Source organism: Verticillium dahliae, genomic scaffold (genome assembly GCF_000150675.1).
Source record: "Verticillium dahliae VdLs.17 supercont1.3 genomic scaffold, whole genome shotgun sequence".
NCBI classification, from domain to species: Eukaryota; Fungi; Ascomycota; class Sordariomycetes; order Glomerellales; family Plectosphaerellaceae; genus Verticillium; species Verticillium dahliae.
Window position 1 is genome coordinate 410795 of NW_009276940.1, and position 25338 is coordinate 436132.

The 25338-nt window shown below is 57.1% G+C and overlaps 7 protein-coding genes across 7 annotated transcripts; 3 read left to right on the forward strand and 4 right to left on the reverse strand.

Annotated features, from left to right (window-relative positions):
* Window positions 1-452: 452 nt before the first annotated feature.
* On the forward strand, window positions 453-2972 carry VDAG_01763 (ATP-dependent RNA helicase ded-1; the record flags this gene model as incomplete). Its single annotated transcript, XM_009657792.1, has 5 exons — window positions 453-1204; window positions 1257-1450; window positions 1506-1946; window positions 2005-2496; window positions 2554-2972. The coding sequence occupies exons 1-5, from the start codon at window positions 906-908 to the stop codon at window positions 2970-2972; spliced, it is 1845 nt and encodes a 614-aa protein (XP_009656087.1). The 5' UTR covers window positions 453-905.
* A 513-nt stretch (window positions 2973-3485) lies between these two features.
* VDAG_01764 (succinate-semialdehyde dehydrogenase) lies at window positions 3486-5574 on the reverse strand (the record flags this gene model as incomplete). Its single annotated transcript, XM_009657793.1, has 3 exons — window positions 5386-5574; window positions 5164-5326; window positions 3486-5072 (listed from the first exon to the last, which is right to left on the reverse strand). Exons 1-3 carry the CDS (start codon window positions 5469-5471, stop codon window positions 3486-3488), a joined length of 1836 nt encoding a protein of 611 aa, XP_009656088.1. The 5' UTR covers window positions 5472-5574.
* An 882-nt stretch (window positions 5575-6456) lies between these two features.
* Window positions 6457-11156, reverse strand: VDAG_01765 (phospholipid-transporting ATPase; the record flags this gene model as incomplete). Its single annotated transcript, XM_009657794.1, has 3 exons — window positions 6457-7360; window positions 7417-10562; window positions 10638-11156. The coding sequence occupies 3 exons, from the start codon at window positions 11154-11156 to the stop codon at window positions 6457-6459; spliced, it is 4569 nt and encodes a 1522-aa protein (XP_009656089.1).
* Window positions 11157-16624: 5468 nt separating this feature from the next.
* VDAG_01766 (uncharacterized protein) lies at window positions 16625-18483 on the forward strand (the record flags this gene model as incomplete). Its single annotated transcript, XM_009657795.1, has 3 exons — window positions 16625-17121; window positions 17380-17725; window positions 17779-18483. The coding sequence occupies 3 exons, from the start codon at window positions 16625-16627 to the stop codon at window positions 18481-18483; spliced, it is 1548 nt and encodes a 515-aa protein (XP_009656090.1).
* A 223-nt stretch (window positions 18484-18706) lies between these two features.
* On the reverse strand, window positions 18707-19780 carry VDAG_01767 (vacuolar ATP synthase subunit E; the record flags this gene model as incomplete). Its single annotated transcript, XM_009657796.1, has 3 exons — window positions 19574-19780; window positions 18946-19454; window positions 18707-18857 (listed from the first exon to the last, which is right to left on the reverse strand). Exons 1-3 carry the CDS (start codon window positions 19601-19603, stop codon window positions 18707-18709), a joined length of 690 nt encoding a protein of 229 aa, XP_009656091.1. The 5' UTR covers window positions 19604-19780.
* Window positions 19781-20516: 736 nt separating this feature from the next.
* VDAG_01768 (DUF803 domain-containing protein) lies at window positions 20517-22303 on the forward strand (the record flags this gene model as incomplete). The annotated part of the gene is made up of 2 exons (XM_009657797.1): window positions 20517-20558; window positions 20624-22303. The coding sequence occupies 2 exons, from the start codon at window positions 20517-20519 to the stop codon at window positions 22301-22303; spliced, it is 1722 nt and encodes a 573-aa protein (XP_009656092.1).
* Window positions 22304-22560: 257 nt separating this feature from the next.
* On the reverse strand, window positions 22561-24306 carry VDAG_01769 (tetraspanin). The gene is made up of 2 exons (XM_009657798.1): window positions 23328-24306; window positions 22561-23270 (listed from the first exon to the last, which is right to left on the reverse strand). Exons 1-2 carry the CDS (start codon window positions 23727-23729, stop codon window positions 22998-23000), a joined length of 675 nt encoding a protein of 224 aa, XP_009656093.1. The 5' UTR covers window positions 23730-24306; the 3' UTR covers window positions 22561-22997.
* Between the last annotated feature and the right edge of the window lie 1032 nt (window positions 24307-25338).

The following is a 25338-nucleotide window of genomic DNA, read 5'->3' on the forward strand; positions in this document are numbered from 1 at the left end:
ATTGTGAAGGGCGTTTTCATCTTTGTCGACTGCAGTGCCCTCTTTGAGGCCAATCAGTTACCCCTTATGACCACGCACCGGTGCTGAAAGTAACAACCGTGCAGCAGCTCACACAAGACGGGTCCAATCATCAAGGGAATAAAAAAAAAACACAGGCTGATGAAGGCATCGTCGCCCTTGCTGGGTGAGGTAAGCACCAGCGGTTGACTTGCCCGCTCTAATCGACGATACCGCTGGTAGTACCTTCCCGGCGTTGGGGACAAAATAGGCACCATCATACCACGGAGCCTTTTGCGTGGCCCACGTCTCCCAACGACCTTCTTCCTCTTCTTGTTTACCTGGTGGGTGTCTCATCTGTCCATCTTCACCATCGTCACCACCACCAGTTTCTTGCGCATCAAGAGACCACGCCATCCCCACAGTCTCTTCCCAGACCAGCACTCTTGATATTGCGAAGAGGTATGTATCCTTTCTATTTTTCGTCAGGCGCTTATTCAACATCGTCCAACCCACCAGAGTTGCTCATTGTTTCCTTCTGCCCTTTCCCGGTCCCTGTTCCCCATTCTTCACCAGGCAACACTTCACTCTGTCTGCCTCTCAACGACCTCATGAATGCCCGGACATCAGCACGTTCACATATATAGCATCAGTTCAGCTGATCCTGTGGACCTTCCAAGTCCTCCTACCTCGATATTGTTTTTCGATCCGCTGACGTCTTCCGCCAGTTAGTCGCGATCTGTCGAGTCAACGTCGAGGTAAGAAGCCATCTCTTGCCCCTGGCCCTAAACATATGCGTCATTAAGCCTTGCCACGCTCTTTCCTCGCGTTTCCATTACGGCTCCTTCTATAAGGCTTAGTCTAACATTTCCTTCACTTAGGCAGCGCGATCGCATACACCATCGAGAATGTCTGACTCCATGGATACGGGCACTCTGCGAGCTGCCCTGCCCGAAGGCAGTGCCCAGCAGCCCCAGGGCCGTTCCGAGCACGCGGAGAAATGGGCCAATCCGCTTCCGTACGATTACGAGGAGCTTGCTCAACAGGGCCCTGAGGTCCCGGTCAATTGGGAGAGCAATGCTCGTGTCTATGAGTTTGACATGGAGCAATTCGGCGACGTGGGACCTGAATTTCCCGAGCTCGAATTGCAACTCTTCGGCCCGCCCGCCGAGCGTGGTCTCAACAATACTGGAATCTCGTATGATCGGTACGCACGAAAATGCTCTATGCTCCTTGCTGCTCTTGCTAACAAACTCCAGAATCACCGAGATCGAGGTCCAGCAGCGCGGCGATGTGCGAATCGAGCCCATCAAAGACTTTGCCAGCGCAGGCTTGCACCCTACCATGCTCAAAAACGTCGAGATGTCGGGATACCGCGTTCCTACTCCCATTCAGCAGTACACATTGGCTGCTGTTCGCAAAGGCTTGGATATTGTGGCCATCGCCCAAACTGGTCGGTGTCTTTGCCTGTGACCCTCCTCTGCTCACCGTACTAATATGTCGATCAGGTTCTGGCAAAACTGCAGCCTATCTCGTCCCCGTCTTGGATAAGCTGATGGGCAAAGCCAAAAAGTTGGCGGCTCCTCGACCAAACCCAGCATCCTTTGTACCCGGTGTTTCGCAGCCCGTTCGTGCCGAGCCACTTGTCATTGTCGTATGCCCAGCTCGTGAGCTGGCGGTCCAAATCTTCAACGAAGCTCGCAAGTTTTGTTACCGCACCATGCTTCGCCCTTGCGTCACCTACGGCGGAGGCCCGATTCGCGACCAGATCGAGCAGCTCGGCAAGGGCTGTGACATTCTCATCGCCACTCCTGGCCGTCTCTGTGACTTCATCGACCGCCCTCATGTGCTCACACTTCGTCGGGTCCGGTACATGATCATTGATGAGGCCGACGAGATGCTTCACGATGACTGGGGCCAAGACCTAAATACCATCATGTCTGGTGGCGGTACGTGACCTTCCTCGCAGTGGTTGAAGCTTTACTGATTTGGAACTCTTCTTTCCAGAGCAGGAAGAGGGAAACGTCAAATATCTCCTCTTTTCTGCTACTTTCCCAAAGGACCTTCGGGATCTGGCTCGCAGCCATCTGGCTGCATCGCATAGCCAGATCAACGTGGGGCGCATTGGCAGCACCCATGGAAACATTTTGCAGCGGGTTGTGGAGGTCCTCCCCGAGACGAAGAGAACGGTTCTCAAGGAGGTCATTGAAGCTCTCGATCCATGCCGGACCATCATTTTTGTAAACTCAAAGCGAGCTGCCGATGAGCTCGACGACTTTCTGTTCAACTCAGGCTACCCGTGCACTTCCATGCACTCTGACCGTACCCAGCTCGAACGTGAGGGCGCCATGCGTGCGTTCCGCGCCGGAACCTCGCCTATTCTCGTCGCAACTGGTGTCATGGCCCGTGGCATTGATGTACGCAACGTCAACCACGTTATCAATTACGACCTTCCCTCTGTCGATCATGGTGGAATCGAGGAGTATGTCCACCGAATTGGTATGTCTAGATTCGAACGATTGCCTTGCGCTTGCTAATCACCGCCCGTTCTCCCAGGTCGCACTGGCCGCATTGGTCACAGGGGCATTGCCACGTCTCTCTACTGCGCTGATCGAGATGATGGCATCGGCAGCGTGCTTGTACGAACCCTCCTCGAGACGGACCAGGAGATTCCCGATTTCCTTCAGGTCTTCATGCCCGAGGGCGATGATCTTGAGAATCTCAAATGGGAGACCGCCTCCAACGAGGAGGACCGTCCTGCTGGTGCCGCCGGTCACGGCGGTGAGTCCTTTGACGAGGGTGGAGACGATGCCTGGGGTAGTGGCAACGCCGACGGAGATGAGGACAACGGCGGAACCGCCAACAATGATGACGATGGCGGATGGGGCAAGAAGAATGACGATGCTGGCAACAAGGAGTCCGCCGCAGATGGCGGTGATGCCTGGGGCGCTCCTGCCGCCGCCGCCGCCTGGTAAGGGGGTCATGATGCTTCTGGACTTCAAACTTGGGTCCTCAAGAGGACGCGGTTGCCCAGTCCACCTTTCACTACCGAGGGGAAATGTCGTGGTGATATGAGGTGATCGAACGGAGTGTCTAGGCAGAAGACTCTGCAAGATAGAGACTCGAATGGTATAAGACTTCAGGGCGCCTGGTGATACGCTTGTTAAGTGACATGTGCCCAACTGTACATAGGTAGGGTGACTTGGGTGACTGGAGCGTCACCCGCTGGTTGGTCGGCCAAGTCTGCATGGACAGTCGACCGAGTCACATGCTCGATGGGCGCGTTGGCACCAAAGCTGACGGACCAGACAGGCATCGTCAGCAAACCAAGAAACGGATTGATCATCTCGTCCAGTCATCTATTATCAAAGGCCCACAGGCCAGGTATCTATACGTCTCATTGTTCATTCATACAAGCACAAAGGCACAAGCGGACCCTCAGCGCCACGACACCAGAGCCATCGGCCGTGGAGCAATGCCCCAACGACTCAAGCATTCCGCGCCATGCCCCAGAGACCGCTCCCCTTGCGGCCCAGGGACAGCCCGTAGCCGAGGTCGACGATGCCTCGCGCGAACCGCCAAGTCCGCTCCTGGTCGGCCACGGGGTAGCGCACGGGCGGGGGGATGGAGGTGCGGACGCCGAGCGAGCCGATGCGGTCCCGACAGATGCTCTTGGCGTTGCAGAGGCCGCGCAGGCCCTCCTCGCCGGCGAAGCGGCCGTAGCCGGAGCCGCCGACGCCGCCAAAGGGGAGCTGGACGGCGTAGTAGACGGCAAAGTCGTTGACGGCGACCATGCCCGTGCGCAGGCCGTCGACGACGGCGAGCAGGACGGGGTCGGCGTCGGAGCCGAAGACGGAGGCGCCGAGGCCAAAGGGCGCGGCGTTGGAGACGGCGAGCACGGAGGGCGCCGTCGAGGCAGGGGCGCGCATGAGGGTCATGATGGGGCCGAAACACTCCTCGTTGGCGACGGCCATGGACGGAGTCACGGCGGCGAGGAGAGTGGGCATGAAGTAGTGCCCCTTGGGATGATCCGGATGGGCGTGGCGCTTGCCGCCGGCGAGGAGGCGGGCGCCGTCCTTGACGGCTGCTTCGACAAGAGACTCGAGTCGGTCGAACGAGGCATCGGAGACCATGGCGCCGACGTCTGCGGTGGGACCAAGCCTCAGGGAGCGCACGCGGGGCTCGAGGGCCTCGACCAGCTGGTCATAAACCTGAGGAGTTGCGATGATACGCTCGATGCCGATGCAGTTTTGCCCTGAGGCCTGGAAAGTCCCGCGCAGCAGAATCTCGACGATGCGCCCAAGGTCGCCCGCCGCTGAATCGAGAATGATGGCGGCGTCCTTGCCGCCGAGCTCCGCCACAAGGGGCGTGAGCGATCTGGCGGCTGAAGCGGCCACCTTGTGGCAGACGGGCTTGGAGCCGATGAAGGTCAAGTGGGCGATGCGCGGGTGGGCCGTGATATGCGATGCCGTCTGCGGCCAGCACGCCACGGTCTGGATCAGGCCGGGGTCGTGGCCGTGGACGACGAGGGCACCTCGCGCGATGGATGTGAAGTACTGCGAGCTCCAGGCTGTGTGTTCCGAAACCTTGACGAGCACGCCGTTGCCGGCAAAGATGGACGAAATAATAGGACCCATTAGATTGTGGAAGGGGTAGTTCCAGCTGACGAGGGCGGCGACGACGCCGAGCGGCTCATATCGCACTTCGTTCTTCTTGTACGCCATGAGAAAGTTGGTTGGCCGACGGCTGGGCTGCAACGCCTTTTCGCCGTGTTTCAGGGTCCACATGAGCTTTTCAACTGTGACGAGGATCTCCCCCATCTGGGCGTCGACCATGGTCTTGCCCGAGTCGAGGCACGCGACGCGGCAGATAGCCTCCTGATTGTCGAGGATGTGCTGGAGCATGGTTCGCAGGACGTTGCGCCGTGCGTGGAACGACGTGGCGCGCCACTTTGCCTGAGCAGTGTGAGCGGCATCGAGGGCGCGGTCGATCGAGTCGGGCGTCGAGGGGTTGATGAGGCCGAGGAACTGTCCCGTCGCGGGGGCGTAGCAATGGATCGCGGAGGAGCCGGGCAGCTGGACACACGAGATATCAGCCCAAGCGTCCGCTCAACAGGATGACCAGCCCGCCATCTGGTCATTCAGGGAGTTGGGAGAGCACGCGCACCTTGATGTTTGTCTCTTCGACCGTGGAGTAGTCGGCAGGCGTCTTTGGTGGCGGGACAGTGTACTTCTTGGTTCTCTCCTCCTCGCTGATCCTAGCTTCGCGAACGGCCCAGAGACTGAACACGATGGCCATGGCAGCTACCACAACCTTGACAGCTGTGAAGCTTCGCCATCTGTCAGTGCCTATCCCAATGCAAGAGGCGATCAGGGGCGTACTACTTACGGTATCGCTTGGAGCCATGAAGCCAACTGGGACTTGGCTTGCTCCCACCATAGCTCTGCGAGCTCCAACCTCAAGGCGGTTTCCATGTCATCCAGCAGGCCAATTGATCGAGCCAGAGTTGGTTAAGCTGCCTGGTGGGAGATTCAGCTGCAGAAGCGGAGGCAGAAGTCACAAACGGCCCATGTGCATTGCGAAAAGGCCGTAGGGGCCGTCTGGTAGTGGCATGTTCCGAGGTGGAAGTCAGGAGGGCACCAGCGAGTGAGCGTGAGCGTGCCTGCCAAGAGCAGACCTGGGTTACATAAGTCAATGCCGTACCCACCCACGATAAGTAGGTACCTCGCGCTCACGCGACTTTATCACAAGTTCACACATTGACATCTCTCGGAAATTTGTAGACTTCACTCTGCTTCTCCTCTGGTATATACAAGGCAGCCAGCCCTCCTCCAAGGGAAAAAAAACCTGCCAACAATAAACAGCCGCGCTCTCTCTGTTGACCTTGCTCGTGCAAGGGTTGCCGGCTGATGCCCGCAGATGAGAAAGCCTTGGTGATTAGGAGAAGCTTCTATTCAGCACGTCGTCTTTTCCTTCCACTCATCCACCTGTCGGAGGTATCTAAGATCCCCGAGGAAAACTCGTACACAAATGCAGGCCCCCTCACAGGCTTTCCTCCTGCCCTCCTGGCCGTGGAAACGCCAAATCCGGAACGCCCTTTACGAGAGAAGCAGAAGAACAAAAACAAGAACACACGAGGCAAAGTGCGCAAAAGAAGAAAATCGAGTCAAGTGAGTCGAGGCAGAAAGAGCAGTGTCGCTGTGATGCGAGCGCGGTGATGTTCGTCGGTCGCTCATGCAAATCGTCATGCATTGGGAGGTATCAACCAAAAGCAGAGGCTAAAGAGAGGTCGGCGCGCCGAATGTTGTCATGGTGGTGATGCGGGTGTGTTGTGTCTGTGTTGTTGTGGATCGATGGAACAAGGAGAAAGACGGGGCGTCGTGTGTACGCAGGAGTATGGTACAGGAAGGGGAGAGAACAGCGGACAGAACAGAGTCGCGATTCTCACCAGTGACCGACTTATTGATTGGCGCTCTTGGACGTGGACAGCCCGCGGAAGCGTCGGTGGAAGAGGTGACCGGCAGACTGGCTCGACTCGATTCGTGACAGCCGTGCAGCCGACGTGAAATCGCTGCTTGCCTCGAAGCTGGGCCGGACGCGGTCCATCGATGCGCGGATTCGGTCGTAGGATGGGCGAGCTCGGTCGAAAGAAGGCCGAATCGGAGGCGCCAAGTCCAACGACATGCGGTGCCCCGTGTAGTTCGTGCCATCGCTACCGTTCTGGCTTCGTGGGTTGTGCGTCGTACGCGTCGCAACTGAGGGGGGATAGATTGGTCTTCTGTCTTCGTCGACGCTGGCATAGTGCATGTGCTTACCCTTTGGCTCGCTATCAGACGACGTCGACGCTCGGGCGCTCGATCGTCCGGCCGTTGTGGCATCGACTTCCTTATCCAGCGGTGCCTGGTTGAGGTGCGCGAACTTGCCCTGTCGTTCTTGCTCGCGGATAATGTCGACGTCGTAGGGGAAGTACACCTTCTGCAGTGCCTTGATCGCGAAACGGGGAAAGAGGCAGACGACGGGCACGATGAATAAGACGGCCCAGAACGAGGCCTGGCTGTAGATCTGCGCGCCGGCGCCGTAAAAGGCACCTGAAGAGGTCTGCGCCGTGAAGATGCCAGTCGTCAGGAAGATCATGGCGTCGCTGATGACGACGCACAGCACGATGAACCAATCCCACCGGTATGTGTTGATCAAAATGTACATGTTGATTGTGAGGACAATGGGGTGGGCGATGTAGGCGCCCAGTCTCGTGCGGTCTTCGATATTCTGACCATTAAAGGTGACGAAGCTTGTTGATACCACAGTCAGGTAAGGAATCCAGAAAGCCATGACCGATTGGTAGATGCCGTCCACCATGTAGAGCCTGCGTCACTGTTAGTCTTGCATGCCCCAAGGGTCATAAATACCTGTAGCACATACCAAAACTTGGTCTGAGTCCACTCCCGTCGCTCGATGCCGCGACGGTATAGCTCAGGCACTGCCAAGGAGACCTTGTCAGAGACATCTTGATCGAGGACACCCATTATGGCGACAGGGACCGAGGTGTAAAACAGGTTGAAGAAGAGGATGTAGGTGTAGTCGAAGATGTATGTGATATCAAAGTCGCAGTAGATCTGATACCAGAACAGAGCAAATGTCCAGATGACGTTCTTGTAGAAGAAGTTGGAAATCGACTCGGCCAGTCGACGGTAGGACCATCTGCCGTGTACCAGAACCAGTCTCTGGAGGAAACGGAACTGTGCAATAGCATAGTCGGACGACATGACGGCCTGTCGACCCTCCACGCCGGCAATTCCGACACCGACGTCTGCCTCCTGGATCATGGCTACATCGTTCGCGCCGTCACCGATGGACAGGGTCATGACATCGAAACCATTCTTGACGAGTGACACGACAGCGGCTTTTTGGGCGGGGCTGACACGACAGCACAGGACCGACTTGCACTGCTTGCACAGGAGGAGGAATTTCTGCTTCAGCGACTCGTGAAGTACCCATTTGAGCGTGAAGCCGTCAATGACGAGACCGTGAGTAGCGTCGGGAGGTTCATGGTTGTCCCTGGCCTTGACCAGTTCCTCGTCGCTGCCGGTCATGCCGAATGTCTGTAGATGCGTGTCCAACAATTCATCGACTCGAGTGAGGAACACATCATCAGGGGTATCCCCTGTCTCGTCCTCCTCAATCTTCAGGTGGATCAATTCCATGTCGTTGTTCAGCAGGTTGCACGAGAAACCAATGTTGATGGCCGTCTCGACCTTGTCGCCAGTAAGAACCCAGAGCTTGATGCCGGCATGGCCGAGCAGGGCAATGGTGTCAGGGACGCCGTCTTGGAGTCGGTCCTCGATAGCGGTGCCACCAAGGAGGGTGAGGTCCTGCTCGAGACGGTCCGCGACCGCTTCCAACTTCTCCTCTCGGTCGTCAAGCGCAGCAGCTGCGGCGTTGTGTTCCTCAAGCCAGGCACTGTACTGGTCCTCGCTGAGCTCTCTTTGCGCAATGCACAAAGTCCGCAGTCCCTCCCGAGCAAACATCTCGAGATGCTCGCCCGTGGATCTCCTGAGTTCGGCCTGCTCTCCGCGCCTGAGGCGGGAGTAAATCACGCTATCGGCACCCTTGCAAATCAGGAGAATGCGGCCATCAGGCATGCGAAGGATGATGCTCATCCTCTTGCGGCTCGAGTTGAACTCGATCGTGTTCATGATAGGGTAGTGGCGCTCCTCGCCCATAACATTGAGGTTGACACCCTCGGCCGAGGTGCCGAGCACCGTGAAACCCATATCTCTCGCCGTGGCGACCAACGCAGCTTCATCGGGGGACTGCGCCTTGAAAACGATCTTTGGAGGATCGCTGGGTGGTCGCTCTGCAATGACAGTATGGCAAAGAGCCAAACAGAGCATGAAGTGTTCGTTGGCGGCCTGCTGCTCGGGTCCAGACTCGCCAGCCAAGTCGGCTACAAAGTCAGGCGCGATAAAGGTCAGATCCTCGTCGTGCAGGTACGGGTTATCGTGGATCCTGCGGAGACCCTCAAGAGACCGTACTTTGCCCTCTGCAATTTCGGCCCGTGCCCTCTCGCCCTCCTTCTCGACATCGATGCCCATCCTCTTTTGCATGCCAGCTTGCGCTTCGGTGTACGCCTCGCCGTACGGCTGACCGTTGATTGTGGCCTTCTTGAATTCCATGACGTTCTGCGTCAGGGTGCCGGTCTTGTCGGAGAAAATGTACTCAATTTGGCCCAGGTCGTCCGAGATGTTCCACGACTTGGGGATACACGGCTGGTCGATTGGGGCGTAGTACATCTCAACATCGCTGTAGATGAAGATGGCCTGCAGCAGACGCACAATTTCCAGCGTGATGTAGAGAGAGATGGGGACCAAGTTTTGGAAGAAAATCATGGCGGCCCAGAAAGTGATGAACCCAGTCATTGGAGCGGAACCTCCTATGGATCCATAGTTGAAGAATGACAGTGATCGATCGGTCCTAGCCCACGATGTACCGTTGACTATGGCGGCCGTAAGACACATGACTACCAGGATGCCAAAGTTCCAAATAACATTGTAGTTGAGCTCGCGTGCTATGCGAGCACGCTTGCTAGGCGTGATACCCGAGTTGATCATGATCTTGGTGTCGTGCCCGGTAAACATGACAATGCCAAGAGCCCAATCGGTGTTTCTCAGGTTGCAGCCACGAAGGAGCATGTTGTCGATGGTGATGGGTTCAACCATGTTGTGGGGTTCCGAGTCGAAACCGTCAAACTTCTGTTGCCAGTTGATGGCGCCGTTGTACTTGTACAAGTTGGCCTGAGGCGCTTCACTGTCCATCCAGAACTGGGCTCGCTCGGCATCCCTGGCGTGCTTCATAGAGCGAGTGCATCGTAGAGCCGAACGGAACTTGAGGTTCGTCTCACCATCCAGGTTCTTCGTCTCGACGTAGCACGCACCCTCCGGATCTGAGGTCGCCAGGATGACAATGTCGGCGGGGATTTCGTCGTCGTTGTAGATTCGCACGTAATCACCGACTCTGAGATCTTTCCAGGCATCCCGGTGGAAACGAGCACTGCCCTTCACTGGCAGCTCTCGGTTGATGACGTCGCCTTTGAGCTGTTTCTGTTGGTGCGCGCGCCTCTCGTCGTGCTCGTCGGGTAGTTCGAGGTTCTGGCGGGGCATCGGGGAAGGCACAGGGGTCATCTGGATGTCTTCGTCACGCGCCGACATGAACGACTGGCGCTGTGTCTCGATCGACCGGCGAGGCATCTCGGCCTCCTGGCGGGCAAGACGCTGCTTCTCGCGGTCCTCACGGGCCTTCTTGGACCATATCGTTTGCATCGCGTGCCACAGGGAGCCGAACAATGCCGAGTTGGCCTTCTTGAATTTCCTCCAAGCGGACACATTGTCTTCCTGCACGTTGATATTGTTGAAGCCTCGCAGGCGGTGAACGGGTGCATTGTTGAGCTCATTGTCGAGGTTGGAGCGACGGTAGTCTTCAATGGCGTCCTTGATGGCAGTAATGGTGATGATAGCGATGAGAGGGACCGAATTGAGCCCAGGGTTGTAACCGCCAAAGATGGGAAAAAACTAGAGCGCACGAATTTGTTGGTGATTATGATCGACGAGGGTGGGGACGGTGACAGGAGAATGGGTGCAACTTACGACAAGGACGACAACGAAGAGGAAGAAAATGTTAGCAATGTTGTGGAATTGAAACCACAAGTTTTTCGGCACGAAGGACATGGGCGTGTACTTCGCGGTCCTAATCTTATTCCTGGCGTATTGCTGAATTGGCGCACCGTCCTCATCGACCATTTCACGAGGGAGGTCAAGGTTGAAGTAGAGTTTCCTGCCTGCGCCGTGTTCTTCGGCCTCGCTCCCTTGACTTTCGGCATTGACGTTGTTTGGGTCGCCGGAGAGGCGGTTCTTCTCGTTGCCATTGTGTTTCTTATTGGCGCGACCGAGGATTGACAACCTCTTGTTGTTGCTACTCTTGAGTGTCATCTTGCGGGTGGGCCATCGTGATCGCTGCGTCTTCGCGTCCGCCGGGCCCGGCTGGTTCGGATCGCTCGATTCTGGGGCGTCGCCGGAGCTCGACGTTTGTCCGGCACCTGCACCTACCCCTTCTGTAGGCGGAGGTGCGAGAAAGCCGGGGTTCAGGTTTGTTGACGCGGAAGCCATGATGATAGATGTGCGGTGGATGTGCGGGCGAGAAGCCCGGTAGACCCGGAGTTGTCCGCCAGGCTGACCTGCGGTGGTCGCGGAAAGTCCCCGTGCGGGAAAAGACAAAGATGAACGTTATCGAGATGCCAGGATGGATAGTGTCGGAGGGTCGGTCGAGGGTGTGTACGGCTGTTGTAAAGGGGCTGCGTGAGAGGGAGGTCTTTTGTCGAGACCTCAGAAAGAAATGGAGCTGTTTGTTGTCTTCTGTTCCCTGCTGCCTCAGGGGAGTGGTTGTTCACAGCGGCGAAAGGAACGACGGAGGACGAGCCAGCGACCGTGAAGGGGAGACGCGAATTCGTTTGTCTTGGTCTCGTCGCGGCTGTTGACGTTCAGTGAAGTGCCCGGCGTCAAGGGTGATTGTGTAGAAGGAGGGGAGGGAGGGGGAAGGGTAATGGCAATGAACAGACGTGAAGGAGGGAAGGAACTATTTTGGCTGAAGGGGCGGCGCGGGAACTCGAAGTGGATGACCGACTAGGTAGGCTGGCTGGGCTAGGATTGGGATGAGTGATGGGTGGTATGGGCCTCCTTCTCTCTCACTGTGTGCTTTGGCAAGGTAGGGGCATGGGATGGGACGGGACTGACGGGCAGCACGGAGCAAGTGCAGGAGCAGGAGCAGGAGCAGGAGCAGGAGCAGGGAGGGCCAGACGGCGGTGCATTGGTGTTTGATGACAGAGGTAGTGACTTCCCTTTTCCCAGGTAAGCCAGATAAGCCAGGTGAGGAAAGTCAGCCAGCCAACGTCCCTCGCGCGCAGAGTGGAGAAAGCGCGACCTTCCCCCCTTCCTCGCTCCAGTCACCCGCCGTGTCTCCACCTCAACCTCTGGCTGGCACTCGTTTTCGTGATTGCCCAGCCCGCCAGTTGGTGGGTCCCGCGTTCGAGGGTGGAAGTAGGAGCATGGGAAGAAGGGGGGAGGTGCGAGGTGCCGCACAGTGGACAATTAGCAGGCGCGCAATCCTCACAGCCCATGCAGGGTGTGGATTATTGCTCAGCGGCCCCAGGGACCGTGGACAGTGTCTCTAGCGGAGGCTTCGGGAGGCTTACGGGAACTTTCAGTGGACTACGACAACCCCCAGCAGCCGACCCCGTGTAAATCGATTCTGGTGCTCGCGGGCACCGGATGGCCCGGAGACTAAGAAGACTCCGAAAGAGCCACTTCTCACAGGCTGCATCAAATCTTCGTCTCCTTCACGGTCATTGGTAATCCGCAGCCATGGATCTTTGTATTGTCCCGCGCAACTCAGTAGTGTCGTCTTTTCGTCGGCCTTCATCGCTGCTAAAGACTCCGGCGCCCCCGTCAAAGTTCTTACTCTGTTGTCTCGAGAATCAACCAGGGTCCAAAGAAAAATGCCAACGAGGAGGAAGAATTGGCCGCTTCCACAGCTTCCACGTAGACACCTCCGCCTTCTCAGCCCTGTTGATCTTAGCTGCAACCGGCGTCTGGATGGGTGGTCATCAGAGTTCATTGGACGTTTCGCACTTGGGTGGTTGACACCATGTTGAGATCGCCTTGGAATAAGCTCATCCGTCCCAACCTTAGCCACCTTCCTTCCACCGCCTACGTATGAACCCCTTTGCACGAACATTCGGTATCAACCGAAGATGGGTACCATTTGAGGGGAAGACAGGTTCCGTCAGGCTCCACGGCAGCAGAGGCACAGGCCACGCGCACGCGTCGAGTCGGGGAGAGCAATTTCGTTTTATTTTTCTTCGGGCAATTCGGGCACTTCCAGGTTTCTCAAGGTAAGCACATCGAAAATTCGGTGCAGTCCAGGGCCCACGAAATGGCGTCGGCCTGCTTTAAACGAGGATAGGCAATGGCGGGCGGCATACGGAGCCCGAGTCCTCCACCTTATGCGCGCCTTGGTCTGCATGGGAAATAGAACGGCCCCGAGTAAAAAACCCACCAAATCCCCGACGCCGAAAGTCCGCACACGCACTCCTCACCCACCTGCGGCCACATGCTTGGCGGTACTGTCGGTCTGCCTCGTCTAACTGTTGTCTTCCTTGACTGGAACCGGCTAGAGCAATGGCCATTTAAGGGGGCATGGCACCAAGCTTTTTCACAGCCCTGGCGCCATGACCATGGTTCTACAGTGCAACCGCGCAGAGAAACCATTCTCCCCCAGAGTCTTTCACATTCCTGCGTCGCCACAAGCAACATGGGCATCTTGTAAACTCAAACAGGCTTGGGTCGTGATTCGCTCGCTATTTGACACGGCAAGGCCAGCAACCATGCGCTGGAATGGAGCAATGTCGTGACACGCTGGGCAGTAGGGGCTGGGCATGCTTGTTGAACTCGCTCTATTGCGTGGATGGGCTGGTGCTCAGCCAGGGGTTTCCCTTCATCCCTTTAATGCCCTAATCCAGCCTCAGTACTTTCGAATGTTCGACATCCAAGTACATGTAGCAGGAAGTAAATGTCGCCAATTGAATTAAAGGACATGGCGAACTGTACATCTTGATGCCTCTGTTTCACAGACGTACCGGCCCTCCATCGTGTACTGACCTAGTGCAGTACCTGCTTATATGTGGATCAAAGCTCTTTAGGTAGGTAGGCGGTGATCATTTTATGTACTGAGGCCAAATCTGGGCACTCAAGGGATGCCTCACGTTCTATGACAAGCGATAGGGGGCATCAGCCAAGCACCCTTGATGCGGGCGCCCGTGCAAGCGATTTGGACCACGGTGTTCTTGACGAAAGCACCCATGACTCCCGCGATTAAAGTAACGTCGTCCACCACGTCGCTCGCGCCGAATCATTGGAGCAGCAGAACCAGTCACGTCAGTCCGATATAGATGTCCGCCGGTCCCGCCTCGACCGTTGCTCCTTGGGGGAGAGGAGGGGGGTTTTCCAAGGGTCTCCTGGGCTCCAGCGCCGATCCGATCCGTCAGGTCCTATTAGTTTCCTCCCCGTGCCACCAAAAACAGCCACAGAACAGGCCGGTTCGCGCGGGTTCACAGCAAAGCTGCATTGCCTCTTTCATTGGCTCCGCCATGCGAAGTCCGAAGTACGCGGATAGTTGGTCATCACGTCGCGTGTTGCGGACCTGCGGTCAGTCGGCGCTCCTCCTCATGCTGCATCTGGGGGCCGGAGGTGTCGCGCTATTCCGACCTGCCTACCTGAGGTAAAGGTAGGTGGGTGGCCACCTTGGCTTGCCTTCCATGACAGCGGGTTCAGGCGACAGAGAAAGCCAAACGTCCCCCCGCAACCGTTCCCCTCCCCTGTCTTTGGCCCCGAGTCGCCCTTCTCCCTCTGCCCTCGTCTGCAACAACTCCACAATTTCTACTTCTCCTTTCTTTGACAATCATGGACGATGAGGTGCCGGTCAGTGGCGGCCATCTTGTCGTCCATTCCCGATCACTAGTGCGGCACGGAAGGGAATGGAAGAAGGGATGGTGCACGAGTGCCCTAGGTCTTGGGTCCTGCCCTGTGTCTTCACCTCGCCCATCGCCTTGTATCCCTGTCAAACATGGCACTGGGATGTGACCTACCGGTAAGTACTTGCTCAATTGCCTGTCCACCTAAAACCGGATCCCCGAATCTGGCACTTGTTCCTTGAGAGCCGAAGGTCCCGGATCGTGAAAGGAGCAGCCGGAAAGCGATGCTTGTTCGCCTTTGCGACCGAACCTCATTTCTCGTCTTGGCGAGATCCCTCAGGACCAGTCTTGTCCCCAAGGTTCTCCGTGGTCTACATGTACCCTGCCAGCGCCATCTCACGCCCACTGCAACGATGACTGCGCACATGCGTGATGAGCTTTATTATGCACACTCGTTTGAAAGAGATGGGATCGTTGGGCGCCCCCAGGTCTGGGCACCCCCTGAATTAGAAAGGCAGATGCTGTGGTAGATCTCGCTTCCCTGGTCTGTTCCCCCCCCCCCCCCCCCCCCTCTTCCCCTCTTCCCCTTCGCCAGGCGAGGCGGAGACTGGCGGTACGACCACTCACCGTGGCTGTCTGACGTCTTGGCATTTCGGTCGACATGAGAGCTGCGCAAACGCACCTCAAAAGTCGGACTGGTTGGACGAGCGAGAGAGAATAAACAGCCTGCCTGTTCAGCTTGCGGTGTGGCGTGCGCCAGAAAGGCAGTTGGCCAAATCTGAGATGAGATGCAAGGTTAGGCGTCACACCGGCGCAGCTGCGCCACGCGGACGATGGTCCCCTGACAGGCAGCCGTGCAACATGAGCACCACTGTAAATTTTATGCTCGTGAAAGGCATAAGTTGCCCCTCGTGTGGTCCTGTGCGTCGCGGTTGTCGCGAGGCATCCCAAATGTTGGCGCTCATCAGGTCCCTAGGTACCTTATGGACAGATGGATTCCAGGGGGGCGCCAGATGGCGGGGCAGGCCGATTACCTAAGCCAAGTGGGCGCTGCTTGGCGCTAAGCCTATTCCGCCGTAGACGCAGAAACGGCCCTGATAAGATAGGACCACAATTAAAGTGGTTGTCGCAGTGGTCTGGCTGACGCGATGCGCGCGTGTGCCTGGGGGGCTACCGCACCTGCAGTCAAAGACCTCGCATCATCAAGGCATCAATAGACTGGTCACCTCAATCTCAAATCTCGAGTCTTCAGAATGTAGCGAGACGCCTTTCTTCGCCCGCTATTCGACTCATCCAGCGAGTACTTAGCGCTGCCCATCGGGCTGCAGGCTGACGGGCGTCCCAACATAACCTCTCACCATGTCTCACAAGCAGAGCAAGATCTCGGGCTTCTTCAAGACGGCACCTCGGCTGGCCAGTGGTCAGACGGATCTCGGCGGTTCGCAATCAAGTCATTCTGACCAGAACCTTGGGTCTTCTGTGGAGGGCGTCCCAGCAAACGAAAAGCGCAAAGGAAGGAAGATTCTTGCCAAACCAACATCGCGAAAACCACCACGACATCTTCAGGCACGCTCTGACAACGCACAGCGACTGCCGACTCGGTCACGGTCGCGATCACCACCACCCACTGCCAGTTCTTCGTCTTCTTCTACTACTGCTGCCGCCGCCGCTGCTGAGCTGTCTTTACCTGCCGCGCCTGCATCTGTACCACCTTCATCCATTCCAACATGCAAGGCTCCATCAGAAGCAGGGCTGAGCCAGACCAGCACGCCCAAGAGGATGACACACGACTCGACGTCAATATTTTCCTCTCCGCTCGTGAGACGACCGTCTACGCCGGTCGTGATAGACCCTAAACAGTCCTTCGACCTTGGGTACGCGCCTCCAAGCCCCACGCGAACCTTGTTCGCCACAAGGATCAGTGACTCTGCCACCAGCAAACGAACAGCGGACTATGCGCTCCTCTCCCCCAAAAAAGACCGCCTCAAGTCCGCCAGGACCAGTCCTTCACGGGGCGAGCCATCCACGTTATCGGGAAGCGTTCTATCACTGCCAGACCTTCTGTCTTCGCCGTTATTAGCGGCGTCTTCGCCACCGTCATCTACAGCGATGACGAGGGAAGCGTTCAGCCGCGACTTGGAAATCAAGGGGTCGGATGACGAGGATGACGACTCATCCGACTGCTCCTTGCCCGACCTTGAGATGCTCTTGTCACGTACATCAAAGCCAGACGTGCTGCCGGGCCTCGTAGGCAAAGCTGCTTCTCCAAGGACAAGACTGCGTCGTCGAAGGCCGGGTGCAAAATCACCCGCGCCAGCTCCTCCGAGACCCATGTTCGACATGAAAACACTGATGGAACACCAAAGGCGAGATGAAGCCATCGCCGCGAGCTCGTCTAGACTGGACGGCGACGGTGAAGAGAAGAGCGCAGACTTGAGACCCGAGGCGGGAAGTGCGTTGCCAGGCATCAACTGCGCACCACCTCCCAGTCCGAATACTACCCGCAGGAAATTTATCAGTGTTGCCGGCGTCAACGACAAGGAGGTAGCTGGCAAGGCTATGCGCGCCATGGAGCGAACAGAAGCTGCCACGTCGACCAACAGCAGGTGTTATTTCTTCAAAACGGGAAAATCTTCATCGGAAGCCCGGCCATTGCGGCACCCACCGCCGTTTCCCCAACATGCCGCTCTGGGCCCGTGGGCCTTGCTGGCCAAACAGGGAACTCGCAGGCAGCATTTGCAGAGCAACATGCTGCAATGCGTCGCCAGCCGGCTCAGGCTACCTGATGAGATTTTTTTCTGGATGTTGATGGCTATCGAAGGGGAGAAGAGGCCCCTTCAAGTGGCATATTCCCATCTTCTCAGTGCCAATGCAGGTCAAATCCGGGAGCTTGTCACGCCCGGACGTCTACGTGAGCTGTTGGGCTGCATGGATGCTGCAGACGATATTGATGATGAGAAGGTCCATCTTGTGCAGGAAGACCGGAATGCGTATGCTGGCAGAGATTGGTCGGGACTGCGTACATACCTCAACTGGCTGCAGCGAGTGGCGGGCAATTTGAGACCCGAGTCCGTCAAGTACGCTGTAGTCACCTTGCTGCGCATGGCGGCGGATAGGACGCTCATGAGTGCCATTGAGACTCGAATAGTTCACCAGACAGCCTTGACCTCCTTGGTCGAAGCTATTGACGGGACTGACTGGGATGACTTTGTGGGTTCTTCTACACCGCAAGTGTCTTTGCAGCCAAGCTAACACCGCATTAGTGTCAACACGCCTGTGCCTCGCTTTGGACTGCATTTGATACCAGCTCGTTACGCCTGGCGTCGATTCAGCAGATCGTCCCTACAACACGCAAATCGCGAGAGTTGCGGCGGCGGCTGGCTTTGGCGTGCTTCCTCGGAGACCCAACACTCGCAAGGCAACATCCAGATGACCAGGGATTCATCCCAGAAGCTATGCACCGCCTTAAGGGCGACGAGTTCCATATCAAGAGGAAGACAGACTACGTAGAGCTGAGGGCGCAGATCCAGCTTTTCGACATTGCACTCGACGACGGCTCGTTCTACCCCGGTAGTACATCCTACGATGCCGCCGCAGCCTTTGACGCCGAAGTCGACCACCTGGCTCAGCAGCTGAAGACTATATGGGGCAGTATCAACGATTCCGGGGCTGCCTACCTATCGCGAACTGAGGCGAAGAACTCGATCGATTGTGCGCAGAAGCGCTTGACGTACGCAGTACGAACGAAACCTCCGCCCAAGCGAAACATCTTTGAGCTGCCTGAGCAGCGCAAGGAGGTGGCGACAGAGACACAGAAAGCATTCATGAACAAGTTTATTAGCGCTTTGAAGAAGCCGCCAAGACCAGATGTACTTAAAGACGAAGAACGTCGGAGATCCACGGCTGGCTCAGACGATGCCTCGGGGGCAGAAGACTCGTTCATGACGGCGGTCGGTGAACTTTCATGATAGGCGCAAGGGTAGTGTGGTAGTTATAATGATGACTTGATGACTTGCTGACCCTGGCTACGGACGAGTGCTGGTGAATGATCATACAGCATCTAAGGTACAAAAGCAGGCGATCCGACCCGTTCAGCGGCATCGGTCCATCGACATGGAGAGAACAATTGGTGCTGCGGAACAGGGCAGCGAGAGGGCTTAAGAGAGGAGACGTGATGCGCGTGGCCCACGCTTAGTCGTAGAATTTGCGGTTGGGGTTCTTGCCGAAGAGCGTCTCTCGCACGGCCGGCAGGGCAGTGTCCTCCAGCAGCTTTAGCCGCTGCTCAACAGTGTTGTCAATCTCGATCTTGCCGCCGGTTCCGACGATGGACACGCCGCCCTTGCTGTAGGTGCACATTGGGTCAGCCACCATCACGATGCACGTCCGAACTTGTAGGAAGGGCTCAAGCGAAAGGGGAAAGGGTAGCCTACCTTCCCTCAGGCAGAGGGTTCTGCTGGTCGATGGTCGCTGTGACGTCCTTGCTCGTCTTCTTCTTGTACTCCTTGGCCGCCTCGTCAATGGCCTTCTTCACAACATCGTAGTCAGCTTTCCGCGCGCGGATCTGAACCTCGGACTCGTTGAGGCCGTAGAAGCCCTCGAGAATGAGGTTCTTGAGAATGCCCTGGTACTTCGACTTGTCCTTGACACCGTCGGCGAGTTTCTTTCCGGCGGCCTCGAAGATGTTGTCGAGGAGCTCCTGGCGGGCGGCCAGGACCTTGAGACGGGTCTTGTTGGCGACGGTGGACGCGGTGATCTGCTGCGACATGGTGGCCTGCTTGAACTTCTTCTCGTAGGCCGTGTCAATCGCATCTGTCTCCTGGCGGACGAGCTTAGACTTTTCGATTGCGAACTCCTCGTTGGCCTTGATCTCGATTTCGCGGGCCTTCTCCATGGCTTCTTGCTTGATGAACGCGGTCATCTTGCGGAGCTCATTGCCGACCTGCGAGAGTAGGGGTCAGCGTGTCAGCATTCATGCTTGGCCTGAAAACGCCTTCCTTGTAGAAGATGGCTATGATAGCTCCCCGTTCAGAGGCGAAGCTGGTGTGGGAGCTGGCTCACTTGGTCGTCGGTCAACGGTTGGTTCGACATGATGGCGGTTTGTTGTGAGGTACTTTGAGGGGTCGGTGGATTATCGTGAGCAGAGGAACCAATGCGAACAAGGTCTGCACCGCCGGGAACAGAGGTCGTCGGGAGGAGAGATGGGAATGTCGCAGGTGTGGGGGGGCGTTGTGTTGCGTTGTCGAGCCGAGCTGTTGCGTCCCTATCGACTGCGAGGATGAGCATCACGGAGGCCGTCCACTCGCCAGCCAGCTTGGCACACACTGCTTGCTTGCTTGCCTGCCTCGTGCAGCCACAGGCCAGAACCCCACACCAGCACGAATCCCCACCCCAAAGGTACCTCCCCTTACCTCAGCCGCGCCTTTTCTGCGCAAGCCACAACGCTGTGACATCACGGTCTAGCGCGGAGCGCATCAAGGCGGGATAAGGTGGTATCAGGTGACAGAGCACCGCCACACATGGAGCTAAAGGTACCTGTATCGCCAACCCGTGACACCATCCATGTGGAACGAGATTCGGTGCCGATGCAGCAATGGACCGGCATTGTTTCTTCTATCCCGTCCCTACATGCATATCGAATAGTCTCACATTGGCTTTCTTCCAACCCACCGCCGCCTCACGCCTGAACGACTCCCTCCTTTCGCGCTGCCGCACTCCCAACTCGACACCGACGCGCCGACATCGACACCGCCGTTCCGCGACTGGCCCCTGGTGCGATCGCCTATCACCGCCCATTGATCAACAAAGTTTCGTAGCGTCACCACGTCATCAGACTCCCTCCACGATATAGCCGTTGCACTGCACAAAGGCAATCACCGCCAAATTCTTGTACGAACCGTGACGAGTCGCGTGTAACAATACCCACGTATATGGGCCTCACAACTGCTCCATCCTCCCTGGCGACTGCCAGTTGACCACCAGTCAAGTCGTCGAACAACTGGCAATGGGGGCACTCGGCGGCATCTCCCCTGGGGGGACGATCACGGTGCGTTGCAACAGGACTGGGCTTTTTTTCTGCTGTATACCTCTAACGAGCGAATCGATGTACAGATCGGCATCCTAGTCGGCCTCATGTCCACAAGCGTACAGAGCTTGGGACTCACCCTGCAGCGCAAGTCGCACATCCTCGAAGACGAGAAAGCCCCCCACGAGGTCCGACGGCCACCATACAGGAGAGGACGATGGCAGCTGGGCATGGGCATGTTTATCGCCGCCAACATCCTGGGCAGCACGGTACAGATCTCGACATTACCGCTACCTGTCCTTTCGACCTTGCAAGCCTCCGGGCTCGTCTTCAACTCTATATGCGCCACTCTCATACTGGCTGAGCCATTCACAAGGTGGTCACTCTGGGGAACCCTGCTGGTCTGCACCGGTGCCGTGCTGATTGCCATCTTCGGCGCGATCCCGGAGCCAGCGCACGACCTCAAAGAACTGCTGGCTCTCTTGGGGCGTCGGACCTTCGTGGTGTGGATGATTCTTCAGGCGCTGCTCGTGCTCGCCATCGCCATCATCACGGACAGTCTGAACCACTTTTCGAACCTCGGGCAGAACGCAAAGTTCCGCTTCTTTCGGGGTCTGGCATACGGCTGCATCAGCGGCATCCTGTCCGCACACTCTTTGCTGGTCGCCAAGTCTGCGGTCGAGCTGATCATTAAGACGTTGTCCGGCCCTACCAATCAGTTTGTCCACTGGCAGGCGTGGGCCCTCGTGCTGGCTCTGATCACGCTGGCCCTGAGCCAGCTGTACTATCTTCACCGTGGGCTGAAACTTGTCTCGACGTCCGTGCTGTACCCGCTGGTGTTCTGCATCTATAACATTATTGCCATCCTGGACGGCTTGATCTACTTCAAGCAGACCGACCAGCTCGGCCCCCTGCGCGCATGTCTCATTGCTCTCGGCACGGCCATTCTCCTGTCGGGCGTCCTGGCGCTGTCGTGGCGACTGAGCGACGAGCAGCACACGCCTGGCGTTGGCCAGTCGTCCCTGGCCCCGGGTCTGGGCTTGGTCGAGGACACCGAGGGCGAAGAAGAATCCCTCCTCGGATCCGACTCGCATGACGAGGCCGACAACACGCTCCCTACCTCGTACTCCACATTCCACACGCCGCAAAACGGCGACTCGACCCCCTTGCTGCAGTCTCGCAAAAACACGGGCTCCTTCCGCTGGCAAGAACGAGCCGAGATCTGGGATGAGCTGGAAGACCAGGAGAACGAGAGCCGGCCGGCGGGCCGCCACAGGTCCAAAACGATGCCGACGGGCGAGCACACGTCCCTCCTCGCCGCCAAGCGCAACGTCAGCGGCGTCAGCGCCGTCTCCTTTGACGTCGTCGGCCCCTCCTCCGCCGGCTCCGACTCGGCGCCCCGCCGGCCCTCGCGCCGCAGGCGAAAGTCGACCGGCTTCCCCGGCTTCACCGCCCGCAAGGCCCGCCCCAAGAGCAACTCGTCGCTGCAGGACGCGCTGGGCGGGCTCTGGAAGATGAAGTGGTGGCGGTCCAGACACGGCAAGGAGCCGGAGGACCCCGAGGCCGCCGGCGTGGCTGTCGAGTCGCCGCGCCTCGGGGCCAGCGCGAGCGCGCGCGAGAGCACGGGGAGCATCATCCCGTGGCCGGCGTATCGGGATAGTCCAGATGCGCCCGCGAGCCCGACGCCTGCGCCGCGAGACGGTGAGGCGAGGAGCGGCGGGCGGGGGAAGAAGAGGCAAGGAAATGATGATCAGTCGCCTGTATAGTAGAGAAACAAGCACATGGTAGCGTTTCCCATTTTTTTGCGAGATGCGTTTTACTTCTTTCTTCTTCATTTCCTCACTGTACCAGTGTGCATACATGATATATGAGCATGCGCGGCGCGCCATTGATGTGGTGAATGCATTTAGCAATCTGACAGAAAGGTCATTCAAACCAAGGCAGTACAACAATCAATCGGCGCAGCATGCGAACAGTGAAATGGCAAACAACGTCATAGGTTGCCAAGTGCAGCAAGTTTTATCGAGTCGTTCAAAATCGTGAATACATTTCAGCCTCTTTCGCATCCTTGTTTAAACACAGTGGCTCGGGGTAACGTAGGCCAAAAGATGCATACAAAGAAAATACAAGCGACAAGTAAGACAAGACCCAGCAACATGATTGTCACGGACTCGCGTTGATATACTTGGCCCGTGGCAGGCAAGCAGGACCCTTCCCAGTGTGACCCATGCCTCTGATCGAGAACCTGCCTCGTGACAGGAAGCTATATGCGCTTTATGGCAGGGTAAAACGAGGAGACACGTCCCAGCCTGTCTTCCGCTTTGAACCCAGAAAAGGAAACCCAGCAGTCAGCTGATGCGAGAGAGTGAAATATCTAAAATCAATCCGAGGCAAACACGCCTTGGCTGCATCGGGAGAAGTTGACAAAGTCCCAAGATGGGAGATCGGCTTTACGGTCGTCTAGAGGCTGCGGTATCCGCTCTTCTCATCGATGTGGCGGAAGCGCTCGCGCTCCTTGCGGTCCTCCAGTAGCACAGCAAGGCAGATAATCAGAAGCGCGTCAACACCGACCATGCCGAAGACAGCAGTGAAGATGCCGTCGATGAGTATGTTGGAGTACGAGGTGACGGGACCACTGCAGCCGCGTTGAAGAGCGGCAGCGGCTGGGGAGCTGCAAAGATCGTTGGTGACAAAGGCAGGAGAACTGCTGTTGAAGTATCCGCAACAGTTGAACTGGAGGAGTGTCAGTTTCGTCTCCCGAACGGTTGGTTAAGCGCATGTTTCTCCTACCGATGTCTGCATGAGATTCTGAACGCCGGGTTCCTGGGCGATCCAAATGGCGAAGAAGTCAAACTGGGTGGTGAGGGTCAGGACCCAGAGGTAGACACCCACGCAAAGGGAGAAGAGGGCGCAAAAAGTGATGAGGTAGGCAGCCAATTTGAGCCAGCCACGGGTCGGAGTGATGATGCCGGGCAGTGTCATCACAAAGGTGATGAAGATAAAGGCTGCATTGGCGATACCAGCTTCGAACGGGAATTTTTGATAGATCAAGTTTCTCGCAGCCTGTTGGCCTTCGTCCGGCTGCTCAAACATGTTGTTGCGGGCAATGAGGGAGAAGCCCAAGGTGACGGCTCCGGTGATCAGGAAAAGCACATCGGCGACCACGAAGGTCGCGAGGATCTTGTTGACCATGTTGCTGGCGGTCTCGAGGACTGTGTGGGTGTACAGATATCGGCTGATGTTCGTAGGAGATTGTTGGCGGTGACGGTGCGAAGAAAGACGGCCGGCGTCTCGAGTGAAGCGGTTTGGCGAGATGGTATGGCGTTCGGTGGACGTCGGGGTAAAGACCGTGACCAGAGCAGTATCTGGTGAAGTTCGACCGCACAGCGAGACGATGTCGTAGAAGATGGAAAAACAAATATGGACAGTCGTGAATGTGAAAGACTTGGTTCCCAAAGGGCAAGTGGTCGACCGGGTTGGTTTGTCTCTCTGGGTCGAAGCACTTTGTGCGGGTGGCACGTCTGGTCCTGGAGTCGCGAGCAAGACGATGTGGAGGAGGCCGGCTCCCAGGTTTCGGCGGAGGGATTCGCACTGAAAGAGAGGACAGGTCGAAACGTGGATGGGGCCACTGCCGCGAATGCTGAGCCAGAAAGAAGTCGTCGGGAACGAAAAGAGAAACAGATACAACTAAAGGTAGCGAAGCGAATGGAAGGGGCAGGAGAGGTCGGAGCGACTTGCGAGTCGCAGAATTGATCGTGATGATGCGGTTGTCCCGACAGGAGTCGTTTCAGAGGATGCTTGCTGAAGCACGCTTGGCAGTTGCACGAGCCTGCGGTCGCGCCGTGCCATGCCAGAACCGCGAGATTGAACCAATCAGTCGACACAGAACATCGAGGAGTCGCCTGATTTGGGAGGGCCCTTTTCCCTTACCTGTCCAAGGTCTGAGGGGTCCCATCCCTACCTACTTGCCTACCTGGCTGGCTTGCAGATTGACTGACTGCTTTCTGCCTCTCCCGACAGTACAGGCCCAACCACTTTCAGCCCAGTGTCACCACGGCGCCGCCTCTGTGGATGAGCGGGAGTGTCACACTCGGGACTTGCAAGCACCTAGTGCGCTTTTGGTGTGCGTTGATCGGATATCCTTCCTTCACGATTGACCAAGGCTGTGCTGTGCTGTAGTGGCGATTCGAATGGCATTGTACCTTGTCATTCGATTAGATTGGGCCTGGTGGCACCATGCTTGGCGCCATTGATGAGAGCCGGACAACATGTGATACAAGCGGTTGAGTCTGGCGCCCTGATTTCAACCGATTGTTTTCCCTGTCTCTGATCTGCGGTCCAGGCGGGCACGGTGCTACCAGCCTTGTGACTTGTCCATCGTGAGAAGGTTGGATGAACATTGAATCCCTTGCTCTGTTTGAGGAGAATTTGCACGGCTACTCGGATCGACTCGCCATATCCGTGGGGAACCTGGAGGATGTACATGTAGTTGAGGCTCTCATCCCTCATCCTTGGAAGTGCAAGATCTGCTCCGCCACCAAGGCAAGACAACGGGGGAAAGGGGGGGAGAGGGGGGGAGAGGGGGGGCTAACTGCTCAATTCATGCTTAATAACAAACCTGGATGTTGGGAGCACGAGAATTGGATAATCGGGCGGTCGGCACCGCGGCATCTTGCCCAGGAAGCAAATCTGTTCATGTTCCGGTCCTTGCAAATGAACATTCAGCTATCGTCCAGAGTGAAGTGGCCCGGGGCAGAGAGACGTACGGCTTGGTCCCTCGTTCGTAGAGGCTTGGAGTCCG